The 19679-nt window shown below is 37.4% G+C and overlaps 1 protein-coding gene across 8 annotated transcripts; it reads left to right on the top strand.

Annotated features, from left to right (window-relative positions):
* The first annotated feature begins 591 nt into the window (after positions 1-591).
* Positions 592-19389, top strand: LOC120090186 (DNA mismatch repair protein MLH3). Of its 8 annotated transcripts, XM_039047717.1 has the most exons (28): positions 593-910; positions 1614-1739; positions 2889-2940; positions 3030-3077; positions 3408-3562; positions 3657-3714; positions 4614-4671; positions 5514-5606; positions 5680-5845; positions 5932-5947; positions 6039-6256; positions 6411-6480; positions 6558-6638; positions 6858-7570; positions 7683-8385; positions 8467-8560; positions 8642-8757; positions 8937-9007; positions 9105-9302; positions 10205-10249; positions 10313-10366; positions 10452-10558; positions 10857-10905; positions 11127-11186; positions 11359-11431; positions 11588-11714; positions 18700-18785; positions 18916-19057. In XM_039047717.1, the coding sequence occupies exons 1-27, from the start codon at positions 896-898 to the stop codon at positions 18752-18754; spliced, it is 3621 nt and encodes a 1206-aa protein (XP_038903645.1). In that variant the 5' UTR covers positions 593-895; the 3' UTR covers positions 18755-18785; positions 18916-19057. The 8 variants fall into 8 exon arrangements, 6 of the variants coding, with proteins under 6 accessions (XP_038903645.1, XP_038903642.1, XP_038903643.1 ...); XM_039047714.1 differs by lacking the exon at positions 11588-11714 and having other exon boundaries at positions 18916-19389; XM_039047715.1 differs by lacking the exon at positions 11588-11714 and having other exon boundaries at positions 594-910; positions 7692-8385; positions 18916-19389.
* The last annotated feature ends 290 nt before the right edge of the window (positions 19390-19679 follow it).

Here is a 19679-nt window from a genome sequence, read left to right as displayed (position 1 = left end):
GATGTTGAACTGGGCAAAATTAATTTTACTCAACCAAACGAAAACATGTGACATCATCAAAATTCGTCTTCAATTTCCATTTGGAACACATGTCAACTCTTAATTGGTCCAAAATTTGATGATTTTGGCATTTTATTGTTAATTTAATAACTGACGTGGCGATCTGTGATTGGTCCGAAATTTCTCCTCCAACACTAATTATTTAACCTATATAGAATATATAATTCAAAAGTTCAAGGACCACTTTTGAAAGTTTAGAGATCAAATAGATACGAGCTTCAAAGTTCATGGACTAAACTTGTTATTTAACCTATCTTGTTCGTTGAACTCAAATAAATGCGACAATTTTTACCTTTGATTTGTCTTCTACTAATTTGTTACTATTTTTTTTTTAATTATAATGATATTTTTTCAAAATTTTATCAATTTCATATCAAATATATAATTTACAATTAATTAAACCTGAGAAAACTTTTAGCAATGAAGTTGACAGTTTCCTTTTTTTTTTTTCCAATGAAGTTGAGAGCTAAGATGGTGATTTTTTTTTTGTGTGGCTAAATTGGAAGTACAATTGAATGACGTTGAAAGTTTCGGATTAACAGAATAGAACTGGACGAGTTTAGCGTCCGAATAACTTTTTCCTTAAAAAAAAAAAAGAAAGAAAAAAAGAAAATCGGACCGACATGTCGTCCGTGCTAGCACCGTCCTGGCACCGGGAAAGTTCTTAATTACGATTTACGGCGGTATGCTCTGAATCCGACACTCGGCACGGCCAGTTTCTCATTCACTGCGGCGGAGCACAGTCGTCTCGAGAAGAGGTTGGCTTTTGACTGAGTACGGAACCATCGGCATATGTGCCTGCACCGCCACATTGGAAAGAAGAGTCGGGCGGTGGATGCTGCGCGAACATGTGAGCATAGCTTTTGAGATTTTGACAGAAATAGAGTAAAATAATTGTTACAGAAGTCTTTTATGTAGGGTTTTTTTAAGGTTAGTTTCGTTAAGAACTCATTGTTTTTCATGAATCTTCCTAAACGTAGCAAGAGAGCAAAGCGATTACAGTCTTCACTGGCATTTTTGTTAACTTTCAATTTTTCGGAAATGCCCAGTTCTTTGGCTATTCTCGCTTTCGCATGTGCTCTGTAGGGAGCTGACGCTAAACTGTTTATAATTTATGAAAAGGGGTGTTGTAAATCGAATATGAGGACTTATGAAATTGCGGAATGAATTTATGTTGATAAAAACATTGAATTGGTTGTCTAGTTTGTTGTATTCGTGCCTTACTTTATCTCCAAACTGAAGTTCAATCTTCAGATGCTTCCAAGACCATGATTTGCCTTTTTAAGGGTCTGGGAAGGGTGAGATTGTCTCATCTCAAGTGAGTTATACAAAGTTAGAAATTCAAGTTTCTGTAGTCAGATTTTGCGTCATTTGTCCACTTGCTCTCGCCATTGGAACTACTTTCTGAAAAAGCAGTACAATTAATGTATCAAGTTTTGGTGAAAATAATGAACTATTTATCTTTGTATTTATATGCTAATTTTCCTCCTATTCTTCTTCTTCGTCTTGTTTCCCATTTGATGTTTTTTCTTATTGATGCACCGTAATGCTAGATGGGGACTATCAAGCCCCTGCCTAAGTCTGTTCGTAGTTCTGTGCGTGCTGGCATTATTCTCTATGATGTCACGAAGGTTGTGGAAGAGCTTGTTTATAATAGCTTGGATGCTGGTGCATCGAAGGTATGGAGTCTAATGTCCATTGTATGATATTGTTCTGTGCTGAGGCATGGGGTTGCTTACTCACCCAAGTAGGAAATGTGATGTGCTTTATTACTAATTATGACTGTTACGGCAAGTTAATCCGGTCGGGAGTGTACAAAATATTTAACTTAGATATACATCAATCTTGCACCTAAAACAGTCACAAGTAGTGCACTATGAATTAGAGCCTGCCATGAAATCGTACTTTATTTCTTAGTCATCCATCACTGAGCAGCACATTTCTTCCTTCTACAAGAGAAAAACTACTCCTTTATGGTTGATTGGTTCTCTTTACAAGGAGAATAAATTTAGTTACTGAACTTAGTTTATTTTAATCCCTAAATTTTTGATTTTGGTACTAAGAAGTTTTAACTTTGTTACTAGTTTGTAAGGGTCTTAGTTAGGGATATTAGTATATTATTAGTAAGAGCATATTAGTAATCAGTTGGGAAGGTTATAGTTTTTGGTTATAAATAGATTGAGTGGGTTGGGAGCAAGGGAGGATTGTTTTTGGTGTGAATTTGGAGGGAGATAGCCCTCTCGAAAAGCTATTAGTGTATTGTAACTACCTCTATATTGCAATATATATTTCTATGTTTCAATGCTTTTTGTATTTCTTTGTGTTCTTTGCTGTTCTTGTTGGGTGGTATCATAACACTGTCATATTGAGCGAACTAAAGAATGTTGATTTGACATGAGGACCAAATAGTAGGCTAGGCAGATACAATAAGGGGTTGTTTGGGGGCCCATAATGGAATTAGTTTATAATGTAATGTGATCCAAAACTCATGTTTGGATTGAGCATTTTGGACCCGATTTATAACACATACCAAACTCATTTTGTTTCCACTGCTTTCGATCCAACTCTCTTTCTCATCATTTTCACACTTCATGATCCCATTCCCATTCTGCCCTTGATTCCTCACTCATTCCAATACCCTTCAGATTCTCAGTGATTATGATTATATTCCAGCCTCCCAAACAGCCTCTAAAAGTGACTAAATTTGTAATTTATAAATAGTAGGCTACCATATATATATATATATATATATATATAATTCTCTTGTAATTTGCCTGCCTTAATGTATCTTACTTGCAGTCTATTATATCAATTTATGCCTTTTCCAGATTTCAATTTTCATGGGCATTGGGACATCCTATGTTAAAGTAGTGGACGATGGTTTGTGATTTTCTCAGTACGCTACTTGTTACTTTACTTCTCTATATGAGGTTTCATACTGATACAGTGAATTTGTTATATTCTTATAGGATCTGGTATTACTCGCGATGGGTTAGTCTTGCTAGGAGAAAGATATGGTAAAAATCTCAACTTTCTTCCTTGTGTACTGTGAGTCTTTACTTCATTATCATTTCCCTGGTTCTATTTTGGAATCCAATGATATTACCGAAAACCTATTAGTTTTTTCAACTAATGGAAATGGTGCAGAAAAGGGCTGAATCTGCGATTGGATTTCACTGCTGTCTCTTGTAAGCGGTGAAAGGATGTTTTTGATGTAATTATCTTTTAGACAACTGGTGAAAAGTAGAACTCTAACGTTGGAACTGGACATTGCTCACATATATTTAGTGAATTTGGATTTACTACCTTGGGGTGTTTATGTTGTACTTTTCAATGACTTTATGCAGTGACATCAAAATTTCACGATCTTGTCGACATGGATTCCAAATGCGGAACATTTGGCTTTCGAGGAGAGGCATTGGCTTCCATTTCCGATGTATCGTTGGTGGAGATCATAACTAGAGCATGTGGGAGGGCAAATGGATATCGTAAAGTCTTAAAGGTACAGAAGGTTACAACTATTCAATTATGGAGCCATACATGAGAAGTTTCCTGTTTTGTTGTTAAGTAATTAACTTTTATTCTGTTTGTTACAGGGTTGTAAATGCTTGTATCTTGGAATTGACGATGATATGGAAGATGTTGGCACTACTGGTAAGTTGTAACAGTTTCATCATCTCTCAGTCACATTTATTCCAAAAATTGCTTAGCATGCTTTAAGACCTTGCAAGTGCTTGTATCTACAGGGGCAGAGCCAGATTTTTATGGGGAGGGGCAATTGTTTACATTCTCACACACATACACACGCCATATAATCTTTTGATGGGCAAATTAGAGAGAAAACTTAAGGGTATCTAATCAGCTCCTTGGTATTTGGGTATTTTGGTATCTGGATACATACACATACACATAATTATATGTATATTTCCTTCTTATATTTCCTTTGCTGCTCCATCTTTTTGTATCTGGACTCAAGTCATTGATTTTGGGCTCTGCTTTTGTAATTGTACCTTTTGTTTTAGTTTTTCTGTTCTGACCATTAACCTCATGAAAACCATTGATGTGGTAAATCTTCATGGCATGGAATACTGGTGTGACAAAATGTAATTTTATGGGATGTAGATCCAATTTTGGTTGTTTTATAAATTTTGTAATTATCCTTTCAGTTATCTGATCTGTAGTTGCTAAGTATATATGTGTCCACATAATTACCATCATATATTTGTAAGAAATAGTGTTTGATTGTATGATTTGTACCTTGGTGTAGTGTATTGATTATTGATTAGCCACCCAATGTTTTTCATGATAAGGTTAGTGTATTGATGTCACTGCACTTTTTGTTGAACTAGACTAGCACAGAAAAAATAATTGAAACTATATGCATCTTATTATGGTGTCTCCTTACTAATTATGCCCCAAATACTTCTAAACATTCATGCGATTTGCAATTACAACTGGAAAAACAATATTTTCTCCTTTGTTATATTCTATTCTTGCAAATACTTCTGAAGGCCATTACTGGATCAGGGTTCTTTTGTCTTTTTCTTCTGTAGTTATTGTTCGAGATCTGTTTTACAACCAACCAGTTCGAAGGAAACATATGCAATCCAGGTTTAATTTCTTAGAATTTTTATATTCTTTTTTTGTATAATAAACATTTTTTTTTAGTGAAAAGGAGAATTCAAGAGTTGATCTATGGATAAGGCAAGTTCTTATGATGAGAAAGGAGATAATAGATTGCAGTCATAGTTTATGAAAGCTGAAAAGGCAAAAGGAAATATATAGGGCCTTGTGGGAAGGAAGTTTGAAGTATCTGTTTTATGGAACAAAAAGTACTTGCCACCTTAGAATTTGTGATGCACACTAATCACACTTTGGTAGTATGTTCTTAAGAAATTGAAGTCAAAACAACAATATTTTATCGCTTTCATATAATTTTTAAATTATTTCTTCTATATTTGTTAATACAATGGTAACAACCATGATGAGTTGGCCTAGTGGTAGTGGGAACATAAAAAAAGGCCAAAGGGCTAAGGAGGGGTCATGGGTTCAATCCATGGTGACTACCTACTTTGGATTTAATATCCTACGGGTGACACCCAAATGTTGTAAGGTCAGGCAGGTTGTCCCATGAAATTAGTCGAGATGTGCATAAGCTAGCCCGAACACTCATGAATATAAAAAAAAAAAAAATACAATGATAACTATCAGTTTTAGATGTTCAGTGTCTCAATTTTTATATTTAAAATTAATTAATGAAAAATATGATTTTTTTTCACATAAATTATAATTTATTCTATTTTGATAGTTTTAGTATAGTTGTTCTCAAAATGCAAGTTCTTAAAATACTTTCTTAACCCAAATGGACCTTAACTTTTTAGCTATGTAAAATGAAATATTATATTGCATTTTACGGACATGTGAAATTTCATTTTGCATAATGGAACTCGAAGCCCCAAGAAGGTCTTGCATGCAGTCAAGAAATGTGTAATTCGAACTGCCCTCATACATTCTAAAGTTTCCTTCAAACTTGTAGACAGTGAAAGGTATCTTTAATTCAGGTTGAAATATGTAAAATTTTTATGTTAGTTTTTTCACAGTTTTATTTCTCTGATGTAGTGAGAGTATCCTTCTTTGCACGGATCCCTCTCCTTCTCCTTTATCACTTTTGAGAAGTGGCTTTGGTAGTGAGGTTTCCAGGTCTCTCCATGAATTAAAAATCGGTGATGGGGACTTAAAGCTTTCTGGCTATATATGCAGTCCGTTTGATAGCTTCAGTATCAAGGTATAATTATTTTCTTGATTACACAAAAGAAGGCTAATTCTGCTTTTTGATATTTCATTATTTTTTATAAGTTGTTTTTATGGCAGGCTGTTCAATACGTCTGTATCCACGTCATTCTGTGAATTCTTTAAATCTATGGTGGGTGGATAGGATTCAGTATTTTATGAAATTGTTTAGACCTCAGCAAGGACAGATATTAACAGGCGATTCATTTTCAAGGGCCAAATTCATAAATTACTTAATCAACTGGCCAGTAGATTTATGAGCCAGGATCCGCAGACTGATCATGTCTGTCACAGAAGGAAGAGAAGCAGGTCTGAAGCAAATCCTGCTTATGTTTTAAATTTAGACTGCCCAGGATCTTTCTACGACCTAACATTTGAGTCATCTAAGACCATTGTTCAGTTTAAGGTAATTCTTGTTCTCCAAACACTAGTTTATTTGTTTTCTCTTCTATTCCTTTATTTAATATTTGTTTTATCACATTTTAATGGTTTGATAGAATTCTTTCCTTGGATTCTTCTAACCAACCCCTTCTGATTTCCTTCTGTTTTCATTTCCGAAGGACTGGACCCCAATACTTACCTTCATTGAAGAAGCCGTTCAACAATTTTGGAAAGAAAAATATAATTGTGGTATGCAGTTAGCCATATCTTTGTCACCGTAGTGATTGTTCATAAACACTGTTTGAAGTTTCATTTTGCACTTGCAGGAAAATCTTTGGTCCATACAACCCCCATAGTTGGAGATCAGCTGTGGAAGGATGAAGATAACATGATTTCAACAAAATCAAGTACTTTTAAGTTGAACTTTCGTCTCATCACATTTTGATTTATGAAATGATTTAGTCTTATATATGCTGCTTGAGTTGCCCACACTGCCCCCCCTAACAAAATGGTTAAGGTGAAAATGTCCCCATTTATTATCTGCACAGCACACTTCCACATAAAAAGTATATGCATACCGTGCAAACTTGCAGTGTAAAAATGACCTGGTTCAATTTTTGTTTCAGAGAATATTCCATCTGTGAAGAAGAGCAGAATGCAAAGCTGTCAGGCTTCCCTTACCGATTTGTTTTCACCATCAGTTATGCTCACGGAACATGATGATATCTTGTCCCATAGGTTGCATGACAAAAAGGCACGTGAGAGTTCACACACAAGTTCAATTGAATTGGATGATGGTGACCAAGCAGCTAGGATGCAATTTAGTTACCAAGCCGACCATTTCTCAAAATCATGGGATACTCCCTTGGCAAAATGCTCAACTACAGCTGTCCAAAACAATGACACTTACCAATCGGTACCTGAAAACTTTTTTGTATCTGAAGACTCCTTTTTGGATAGAAGACTGAATTCTCCCCAAGGATGTGATGACATTGTTGAGGACAATATCTTCTGTTCAGATTTGAAAGGTCAATCATCTAAAATGCGTTTCAATATGATCACTGGTTCTGCCGGAAGTACACCATCTTCCTACTTTGATGAATTTAGCTACGATGAATACATCTTAACGGGTAACAAACCCTCACTTAGGGGATGTTCCTCATGGAGTAGCTTTCAACTTGAGAGTACTTCAATTCCTGGTGACAAACTGTATGTTCAAAATGATGTCATCAAAAGAACCCAAATGCAAAAAATACCTGATGATGAAGTTGACATTCTAAAGCTTGATGCTTACTTCAAGGGTTCTGATCTTTGTGCCGGCACCTCATCACATGCTGAGGTATGCTCTCTGACCATTATTAGAGCTTACAATTTATGAATTTCTCATGATATAAAATTTCTATCTAAAATTATTTAATCTAATTTGTATATCCTCATGGCATTTGGACAAGCACGTGCAGAAGTTTTTGTCAAGTTATCAGACCAGAAGTTCCCCAAACGGTCCCGTGACTTCAAATTTCATATTAGCCTCAGAATGGGACGTTGATTGCTTTAGTGTTAGGGATGAGGGTGAAAGGAGCTGGAGATCTAGAGATAGGACACCCGTCAAGGATTTAGTGGATGATGATGAAAAGGGCTGCAAATTTGATTGTGATATCACGTTGAGTAGTTCCAACAAAAAGAATTACATAGCAAGCTGTATCGATAGTACACTGATAATTGATGATGTTTTTGATGCAAGAGAGGACCTTAGCACCTTCCTTAAAAAATCTAACCATGTTAAACATTCTTCTCCTGTGAGTCCAGATATGCACTCCCGTCAGAAGTATTTTTTCAATTGGAGATTGCCTGGAAGAGATTGTGAAAAGGCTTGTGAAAGCTCAGAGCTTATGTTTGGACATCAAACTTTGAAAGAGAAGTATTTTTCTGTTGAAAGGCCTAGAAGAGGCAAATCGGCTCCACCTTTTTACAAAAGAAAGACTAGTTTCTATTGCCTGGACCAAACAAAGGCAGAAAGGCCTCATGCCACTAGTTTCTATTGCCTGAACGAAAGAAAAGCCAATAAGTCTAGTGCCACTAATTTCTATTGCACGGACCAAGGGAAAGTTGAAAAGCTTCAGGCACCGGTCTTCCTTGACAGGCCACCTCATTTAGGTATTTTCATTTAAAAAGTCATCACCTGTAAGATGTCACTGATGAAATACTAATGTTGTAGCTACTGCCTGGTACGTACAGAACTAGGTGAGTTGAGAGATTCCAAACATTTCTTTGGTACTAGTAATCGATATGTTAAGCCATTTCCTGTTGATGACTCATTGATGGGAACCAGGTAGAGAGCCAAACCTTTCCCCTATCAATTTAAAATTGTTGATTTTTATTAGAATATAAAACACGTTTTCCTCACTTCCAGATCTGCCAGAACAGCTACGATAAAGATGCCTGCTATTATGGGAAATGATGAGGAGAAACAAGGAGAGATTTCCAAGCAGTCCCAATGCGATGTTAAGGTCACTGAAGGTGTTATAGGTATACTGTGCATACAAAACTGACTCTTTATTTGTTCTTATGGATTTGGAAAATGAGATTTCAACATTTAGACTGAAACAAATATTTCAGTGCTTCTTATAGTTAGCATATTAGTATGACTTTTTAATATCCTCCAATACTATTTGAATGGGATAGTTTTGACCCTATTTCACGTCCAGAACTATGCTCAAAGGAAACTCAAGAGTCCTCAGATTTATGGATCAAATGGCATAATTGCTGTCCAACTACAGTAAAGTTTGAAACTTAATTTGTTTTCTTTAGCTTGATATGAGGCTTCGTTTATTTATTCGAGTAAATATTTAATAGTTTTTCCTTTTTGATTTCAGATAAATGAGGATTCACATGCTTTTGACGATGAAGTTAGTATACTTGATATCACTTCAGGGTTCCTATCTCTTGCTAGCAATTCCTTAGTTCCCGAATCCATCGATAAAAATTTCCTTGAAGATGCAAAAGTACTTCTACAGCTTGATAAGAAATTCATTCCAGTTGTATCTGGCGGAATACTGGCTGTTATCGATCAGGTTGGTTCAATCCCTTTAGGTTCGTTCACTTCAGGTGGTTCTCTGTTCTCTGGGTGTTTTTTTTCCTCATAATTATTTTATTATTTTTGTCTTTTTTTGATTAATTAGTTTTGTTGGGTCTGCTAGGCGGTTTTATATGAAAAACAATTTTGTTTATTTCTTTATTCATATAATTGGTCACTGAAATTCATCAGTGGCTGGTCCTATATCAACTTCTAACTAAAAAATTGTTAGTTCTCAAGATGGAGGAAAGTTGATTTTTGCAATGATTGGATGAAAGTGCTGTTTGATCGTAGATGTGTCTGATTGTTGACGTAGACATTAATCCAAGAATCTTGGCAGAATTAAGGGGTCAAAATTGGTTGCCAGCGCACAATACTGACCCTTGATCTTCTTTTCTATTAACTAGTTTCTTCTTCTTCTCAACCAGTGTTTTATTCTTTATTATATCGTGATAAAATCATGGCTCTCTCTCCTCGCTCACCTCTCTCCCTTCCTCTCCCTTCTCTCCAAACTTGCCTCCCCACCCTATCCACTACCCAAAGCCCAGATTTCCCAACCATGACTCTGCCTCATAATCTCCCCCAGGGACGTTTCACCATAACCCACACAAAGTATGCCAGACAGATTACAGTGGAAAGAAAGAACTTGATTGAAATAGACCCATCCTCCCATGGCACAAAACTTCATGGAAATTTCAGTCTAAATTTTTCTTTATTATTATTATTATTATTATTTCTAAATAGGTTGTCTATGTGTAATGCCATCCATTGCTTGGGTACAACACACTCATGCCTTGTGATTCCTCTTACACTCTGTATACAATATATGTGTACACCAATTGACAAGTCTTCTATGCGCATGGGGTGGGGTAATGATGTTGAAATGGTGCTTTGCTACAGCATGCTGCAGATGAAAGAATTCGACTTGAAGATCTTCGTCAAAAGGTGATCATGATTTGTTTGATGAACTAGTTCTTTGTGATTTCTAATAAAGCCTTATATACACAGCTGTTGTCTGGTGAAGCAAAGACTACAACCTATCTGGATGCTGAACACGAGCTGGTAAATTATGTTTGTTGTCTTCTGGTCTTAATATATCATGCTTTGATTTAAAGGATATATTGATCCTGCTGTTTGTTTACTATAGGTGCTGCCAGAGATTGGTTACCAGTTGTTGTATAACTATGCCGATCAGGTTAAAGAGTGGGGTTGGATCTGTAGTATTCATGCTCAAGATTCAAAATCCTTCCGAAGGTATCCTGTATGACTCCCTAGAACCTTCTAAATTGTCCTTTTCCTCTGTCAAAAATATGTTTCGGCCTAATCTCTGGCTATGCTAAGCTAGAAAACGACTTAGCATGCTAAAGTGAGGAAAGGGCAACAGCTCTTGATCCATTGGAAAATCTATATATTTTCATAGGTAAACTAGATGAAGACTGCCCAAGGTAGTTTCTTTTGATTTTGATTAAAAGGAGAAATTGAGAGAGAAGGGGTTTTCTGATTTACCAGTACCGCTCAAGTTTGCCAAATTAATATTTGGTTTTCTGTGCAGCAATTTGAACATCCTACACAAGCAGGAAACGGCCATCACGCTAATGGCAGTTAATCATCATCTTCCTTGCTTCTATGATTATTACATTCAACTTTGTGTAACCAAACTGATTATTACATTCAACTTTGGGTAACCAAACCATGCGAACTGTAATAAAGCATTTATTGTGCGCTTGAAATTTGTAACAAATTTATATTTATTTTGTTAGAATTCCAATTTATATGTTCTTATTATGTTTTTATATCAACATTTATGTGTATAACATAATAGGTACCCTGCATATTAGGGGTTAATTTATCTGATGTAGATCTTCTGGAGTTTCTTCATCAGGTAACTGAGGACCTTGCGCTTTAATACAAATTTTATGTTTCATCCAGATAGATATTAATTTTATTTAGCTGTTATATTGTTCCTTAAACACCTAAATAATTTTGGGGATGTTGCTATGTCTGCATATATAAGCTTGCTGAGACGGGTTTTTTTTTTTTTTTTGGATTGAAAGCTTGCTGATACAGATGGCTCATCAACAACGCCACCATCCGTACTTCGAGTTCTTAATTCAAAGGCCTGCAGAGGTACATGCTTAAACTTGTATAATTTGTACAAATACCATGGATCATGGAAAATTAGATGCTGCGTGGATGAGGTTGGCTTCAGCTTTTTCGGATGATATTCATGGGTTATCTTTCATCTTTTTATTTATATTACCAGTTTCTGGGTTTTGTTGCCAGAATCCGTGGCTCTCAGCCACCGGATGGATGCCTTTCTCTGGGTGACGCGGAAAACGAGGCACGATTTGACTTATAGAAAGGTCTCCTTGGACTGTACCCTGTGTCAGCATCTGCACATGCTCCACAGGTACCTCCCTCTGATCCCTCACCTACCCGTTCTATCTCACCTCCCATCCCTCAACCTATACCTATCTATTCGTCTCCTTCACTAACCCAACAGGCCGATCTTCCTCCAACCGGCCCATCTACCCTTTCTAAAAGCCCCATCCCCCATTCCATTAACACACCTGTTGGTCTTCTCCTTGCCCTACCAAACTTATCCCAACAAAAGCCCACTTTCCCCAACCCACCATTCCTCAATCAAAGCTCACTCCACCCTAGCCCAACCCTCCCCTTGCTCCCCCCTCCATTACACTCCCACAATCTACTTCTTATCTGCCCAACTTTTGCCCTGATAAGCCTATAGACCTTCCTATAGCCATCAACATCGACCCTCCACCAGGCTCGGCCCATCCAAGTCCTTTCGCCAATCTTGATACGAATCCATACTTGCTTCCTCACCCATCAGTCTCTAATGTAAACCATCCTCTCACTTTGCCTCCTCCATCCGACCTTCATAACTCCCCACACAAACTATCCATCACCATTCAAAACAAAAGGTCATACCTTGTACTCGACACTAAATTCAACTCTTTGACATCTTGCCCAACCTTCTCTGACCACGACAACTTAGGCTATAGTCCTCTTCCCCTCTCCATTGCTCCACCTTCCCCTTTCACTCATCCCACCTCTCCTCCTCCTAATTTCTCCTTACAAAACACGTTAGTATGCGCCTCTTTATTGGCTGAGAGCGACCTTGAATCGGAGGCTGATCTTGTTTTAAGCTCTTTTGACCCTGCATCCCACCTTCGAATTGTGGTTCCTTGGCTTCTGGAACATAATCTGTGCATTTTTGCTATTCCATCCACCTCAAAGAAGGTCAAATGATCCTAGAAGCAAAACAAAGGCATAAACAAATTAAAGAGGCTTTATACCTCTATCAATTATGACAAGGACATTTCTAAGGCTTATCTTGGTGGGCCAACCTCTTATACATGTTCATTCTATCTTGGAATGTCAAAGGCATCAAGGCTTGGGAGAAGTGTGTGGTTGTGAAAAATCTTATCTTAAAACACAATCCTACAATGGTTATCCTTCAGGAAACAAAGCTCGAAGATATGGATCGTTTTATCATTAAGTCTCTTTGGAGCTCTAGGCATATCAGCTGGTCTGTGTTAGAGGCCTCGAGAACCTTTGGGGGTATCATCATCATGTGGAATGACCCATCTATCACGTCTGGAGAGCTATTTAAAGGTCTCTTCTCACTTACCATTCAGTTTTCCTTGGCTGAGGGCTTTCCTTTTTGGCTCTTTGGAATATATGGCCCTTCTCGGGCAAAAGATAGACCTCTCTTTTGGTAGGAGCTTTATGATCTTCAAGGCCTTTGCACATGAAACTGGATTTTGGGAGGTGATTTCAATGTGTCCCGATGGTCCTATGAAAAATCAAATGATAAGCCCCAAATGGTGAGTATGAAAACTTTCAATACTTTCATCGATGGGGCTGATCTCCTGAACATTCCTCTGCAAAATGGATCTTACACTTGGTCTGGTTATAGACATTACCCGGTCTTCATACTCACAGATCGTTTTTTGATAACTGAAAGCATCCAACAGAAATTTGCCTACACTACATCCAAGAGATTGGAGAGACCCAACATTTGACCACTACCCTATCTTGCTATCCATTGGTGTTGACGAATGGGGTCCCAACCCTTCTACCTTGAAAATATGTGGATGTTGCGCAAAGGTTTCTGTGACCTTGTTGATTATTGGTGGAAGAACACTCCTTTGCTTGGGCGACTGGGACATGGCTTTATTGTTAAGTTGAAGGGCCTTAGAGAAATCCTCAAAGCTTGGAACAAAGAAACCTTTGGTTGTATTCACATGTAAATGAATCAGTTTATAGCGGAAATCACTCTCTTCTTGATGGTATGGAGGAGTCATCCGATAGTCCCACCATCCATAGAATACAAAAGAATAGTCTCAAAGCACAACTACTCTCGGTGGTGGCCAAGGAGGAGACTCTTTGGAGACAAAAGTGCAAAGGCATTTGGCTTAGCGAAGGTGACCAAAATAGGCAAAACACCATTCTTGAAATTATCTCCACAGCTGGTGTGATCCTTCTTACTGAAACCGATATAGTTGAGGAATTTTTGGGGCTTCTTCTCCAGATTGTACACCAAAAAGAACAACCTCAAGGTATTACCTACATGTAGCCACCATTCTCTCACTATGTAATAGTCTTCACAGCTTAAACCCTTTAATGAACAGGAAATTTAGGGGGCTGTCTGTGCTCTTGGTACCAATAAATCCCCGGGTCTTGATGGATACACTGGGGAATTCTATAAAAAATCTTGGCGTATCCTTAAGCCCGACATATTGAGGGTGTTTCAGGATTTTTTTAAGAAAGGTATCTTCAATGCCAATCTTAACGAGACTTATATTTGCCTCATCCCCAAGCGTGCTGATGCTAAAAGAGTTGGTGATTTTAGGCCTATTAGTTTGACTACCGGTATTTATAAGATTTTGGATAGAGTCCTCTCTGATAGACTGAAGGTTCTCCCTACCCTGGTTTCAGAATATTAGTCGGCCTTTGTTGAGGGACGTCAAATATTGGATGCCTTGTTTATTGTCAACGAACTTATTGATGAGTGGACTAGAAAGGGAAAGAAGGGCATTGTGATTAAATTAGATTTTGAATAGGCTTTTGACACGGTTGATTGAGGCTTCCTTGACACTGATTTGCAAAGGTTTCGGATGCCTTTGGAGAAAATGAATTTTGGGCTGTATCTCATCTGCAAATTATTCCATCATTATCAATGGTCGTCCTAGGGGAAAAAAATTCATGCTTCTAGGGGCATTAGGCAAGAGGCTTCGCTATCTCCTTCCCTCTTTAATATCATTATTGATACCCTTGGTTGTTTGTTATCTCAAGTTGAATTGGGTAGAAAGATTCAAGGTTTTGCTCTTGGAAATAATGAGCTACATCTCCCATCTTTAATTTGCAGACGACACCATCTTATTCTCCACCTACAACCCGGAATAGACAAAAAATTTGTTTGATGTTATTGATACTTTTCAGTCTTGCTCTAGCCTATCCATCAATCACCAAGAATCTGAAATTCTTGGCATCAATCTTACCCCACTTAGCTTCAGGACATTGTGGGTTTATACGGTTGCAAGGTCGGATCATGGCCTGACACCTACCTCGGGCTGCCTCTACATGGAAAGCCTCTTTTTGGGCCCTTGTAATTGAGAAAATTGAGCAAAGAATTAAAGCGTGGTCTTCATCATACATTTCTAGGGGGGAGGTTAACTCTTATTCAAGCCTCATTGAGCAATGTTCCCATTTATTACCTATCCCCTTGTAAAGTGGCAAATATTATTGAAAAAATATTTCGAGATTTTTTATGGAAAGGAAAGGAAGATGGATCGAACTTACATCTTGTTGGTTGGAAGAAAGTTACATCCCCACAATCTATGGGTGGCTTGGGGATCACCAACCTCAAGCTGAGAAATGAGAGGCTCCTAGCAAAATGGATTTGGCGCTTTAGGGTGGAAAGATTTGTTTTATGGCGAAGAGTGATCATGGCTAAATTTGGAACTTGTTTGTGTGGTAACAAAGCTGGTGATAGATCCATGTCCACTACCAAAGGTCCTTGGAAAGCATTACACTAACTCCAACCTTCTGTGGAACAACATGTTACCGCCATTTTAGGCGGTGGGAACTCCATCTCATTCTGGTTTGATGCTTGGGTTAACAATAGCCTGTTGCACACATCTTTTCCAAATCTATACGCCCTGTCTCTTGCAAAAGATGCTATGGTCAATGAATTGTGGAACGGGGCGAATGGGGGATGGAACCTCCATCTTCGAAGACACCTTAATGATGAGGAAACTGAGGAATGGGCAACTCTCTCCCAAACACTCACCACCTATCGGCCCCTCCAAACTGATGATAAATGGCTATGGAAGCTGGAGCCAACTGGCATCTTTTCCACTAAGTCTTGGACTATTTCTTGGTATGTCAACAGTAGGTTATCTTCTACAGACTCAATTAATGGAATTTGGTTCGGCCACTACCTTGAAAAGATAAAATTCTTCCTCTGGGAGCTTTCACATAGGCCTGTCTTCACACATGAGAAGCTTGAATGTCGTAACCCCTCTCTTACGATGTCTCCCAGCCGATGCTATCTTTGCAAAAAAGACCATGAATCCCAAAGCCATTTATTTATGTTCTGTGCTTTCTCAAGGACCTTTTAGAACCACATTCTTCTTGCTTTTAATTGGCATATGGTCTTTCCCCTGGATATCAACCTATTCCTCTCCCTTGTTATTGATGATCATCCTTTCAAGGGGAAAAAAGGTCTCCTTTGGAAAAATATTGTTAGAGCTTTCCTCTAGCTGGTCTGGCTTGAACGGAACAACAACCTCTTCAACAACAAAACCCAACATTTCGACCTCTTTTGATCATGTGATTAGCATTGCTATCTCTTGGTGTAAATTATCTAAGCAATCCAGTTGTTATAGTTTCGATACTTTTTTGACCAATGAAAATGTCTTTTGTAACTCCTTTGATTTTGGGGCTTCTTTCCCCTCTCTTTTGTAATTTCATTCATCAATGAAATTTTTTTCTTTTAAATTTATTTATTTATTTATTATTATTATTATTTGCATTAAGGGAATGAAAAGAAACAAAGACAAATGCAAATATAAACAAACGGAAACAATAAAAAACCAAAACACCAATATGCCTAGAAAGTAGTAATGAAAGCATTCCAGCGACTATATATATCCTGAATTGAGAATCCTTCAAATTTCTTGGAAAGAGAACACTAAGTAGAAGACTTGAGACAAGCCAAATCAAAACGAGCATAAGGAGCTCAACTTTTTTAGCAGAATTTTGATAAAAAACGTTGATTTGTTTCTAACCAGAGCTCAGAAAGAATATCCTTCACAACATTAACCCAAATTAAATAAGCTTTTGAATTCTATCAAATGCCACAAAGAAGTTGAAGCACATTTGCCTTCCAAGAAACGTAGAAAACCCAATGTAAAAGCATCAAATAACAAATACCAGCAGCTTCGCAGATACACACACTCAAAGAAGATGTGGTTGGGATGTTTTCCTTCCTTGAAACATAAGGAGCACACTGATGGTAAAAGACACTGTGACAACATCTTTTTCTGCAAAATTCAGCCAAATTGAGACTACCATTTAAACATGATCTAAATAAGTATATTGGTTTTCTGCTAGATATTATGATTAAATTTACCTTCACCTTCAGTTTAAGCTTTTGGGTCAATTAGTGATTTAAGATGGTATTAGAGTAGGTTGGTTCAGGATGTCCTGTGTTCAAACTCCTGTTTCCTCCCCAATAAATATTCATTTCCACTTGTTGGACATTCTTCATAAATTTCTTTGGACTTTTTGACTTCTAGATTGCTTTAAATAAGGCATTGTCTATAATGGTTGAAAAAGCCAAGTGAGAAGAGAAGGATTTCACCGACAATTCTGAAGATTCAAGAGCCCAAAATCATGCACGTGTTCTCAAGGAAAAGGAAGAGAGGTCGAAAAGAAGATTTTGAAACTCAACCACTTCTTCATCTATCGAGAGTCTCGTGAAAATAATATTCCAAGATGTTGAGACATCTCAATAAGAAGAAACTGCACTGCTTGTATTAACAGCTATGGCGAATAATCTTGGGAAGCTATCGACTATTGTTAAAAAGCCAGAGATCCTTCCAAAATGAAACACGAGTACCATTTCCAACTTTGTAAATAGCAAGACTTTCCACCTTTTTCCAAGCTCTGGAAGTGGTAACCCATGGCCTCTGAAGGCTAGACATCCTATTGCTTTTTGTATGCCAAACAAACTCACTGGAGCCATGAATGCTAATAATTACTCACCTCCAAAGTGCATTATGTTCTTTTAAATACGATGTCGTTAATGTCTCAAGGGTAGCTATTAGAATTTTCTTCTCTTTGAACTTATCTTGTTTTGGTTGGCTTATTTTTGTTTGATCTTTGAACTGCTTGGATAGTACAAATTTCTCCTAAGCTTCTAAATTTTGGATACCAAACTTATGAATTGAATTGTTTCTTAAAAAAAAAAAAAAAATACTCCAACCCTATTTGGCGAGAAGGGCTTGGTTCCTGAGATGAAAAGCTCCAATACCCTCCATGAGTTTTAGCTTTTGACACCAAATCCCAGATAACCAGGTGATTGATCTTACTTCATTTCTTCCCAGAAAAAATTCCGTATCAACCTTTCAAGCTCCATACTAACAGAAGGCATAAAAAAAATTGACATGCAGTAAGTAGGAATATTGGTCAAATCCAAGCTTGCACAAAGTGAAGCGATTTTTAGGATACTTCCTAACAAGAACACACTCAAGGACACAAAACTCCAGAACACATAAATATGGAAATATGAAAATATGCTATACTTTATACTATCATAAGAAAAGTAACAAGGTACCTAACCTTTTGAGAGGGTTAGTCTCTCCCTAATTTTGAGAGGGTTAGTCTCTCCCTAAATTTCACAAAGAAAATACGACAAAATTCTTCACCCCTCTAATCTCACTCTCACCTATTAATTATAACCCAAAAAATCTAACAAACTTGATGTTTAATTACTAGAATATCCCTTACTACTAATCATACTAACATTTCTATAATAACCAGGTCTTACAGTGACCTCCCCTTGAAAGGGTATATCTTTTAGTCGTTCAATTTTCTTCTGAAATTTGTCAATCAAAGGCTGCCAGAAAGCAACACGTTTGGGATAACCCCTAAGCGGTAAACCAAGATAAAGAAAAGGCAAGGATTCCACCTTGCAATTAAGCCTTGGAGAATATTGAAGAAATTTGGAATGCTGTGTAAATTGCAATTAATCTTTGGCACTCAAATATGAGTTTAGTTGAAGTGCGTGCTAGTGCCATGTGTATATTTTCATTTTCATGTGGATCTTTCGCTGAAAACTTTTTCTCTGATAATTGTTTGATCAGGTGCAATTATGTTCGGAGACTCTTTGTTACCTTCAGAGTGCTCCCTCATTGTTGAGGAACTGAAGCAGACTTCTCTGTGTTTCCAAGTGAGTGAATAATTTTTGATCTGTTTTCAGTGACAAAATTTAATATCTTTTTTTCTCCCTTTTCCCCCTCTTTAGGGTGTGGGAGGAGGAAATGACTAGTACTGACAAGTGTGAGATGTTATATGTGCAGTGTGCCCATGGACGACCAACGACGGTCCCTCTTGTGGACTTGGAGGCATTGCATAAGGAGATAAAGGAGCTGGAAATACTGGACAGAAGTGGTTCAAATGGAACGTGGAATGGTCTGGGGCGACGTGAGCTGAGCATAGAAAGGATGTTGCAGTGCTTGAGGTCGGCCGAAGGTTTATAGTACTCCTGGGAAATGCTGCCTTTTCATTGAGGAGACTAAGTGCCCGGAGCCCGGAATAATAGCAGTCTGCAGAAGAGGATGGATTGAGTAGCATTGTTAGATCATGTATAGAACCAGACGTTGGCAATGATTTGTCGAAAAGAGCAGTGTTTATAGTTTAGGTTCCTTGGAGTTTTGGTTGTAATTCTTTCCAATAGACAGTTATCTACCCTCCATATAAATATTCATTTCCAATATGGTGAATAAAGCTGAATGATATGTTTCTTAAACGAAACGGCGGATTTGATTTGGTTTTCTTGAAATTGCATTATCAAAATTGGTCATTGGCATAATTTCTGGAGGAAGAGAGAACAACCGTCCCCGATGTTTGGAGGGATTTTATTTTCCTAGTATTAAGAAGCCTTAGGTTTCAAGCATAAAAATGGGCACGTATTGACAAAAAAAGGTAGTATAACTTAATTCTAGAGAACCTTTTTTAAAATTTCAGAAGCAAAAGATTTTAGGCGAGTTGAGAAACATTTGCATGTACCCATTAATTAGGTTGTTTTACTAATTCGTAATCAAAATTGGTGTTGTTATAATAG

Source organism: Benincasa hispida, chromosome 11 (assembly GCF_009727055.1).
Source record: "Benincasa hispida cultivar B227 chromosome 11, ASM972705v1, whole genome shotgun sequence".
Lineage (NCBI taxonomy): Eukaryota > Viridiplantae > Streptophyta > Magnoliopsida > Cucurbitales > Cucurbitaceae > Benincasa > Benincasa hispida.
The sequence above is the reverse complement of the archived record's forward strand: the minus strand, read 5'-3'. Positions and strand labels throughout refer to the sequence as shown.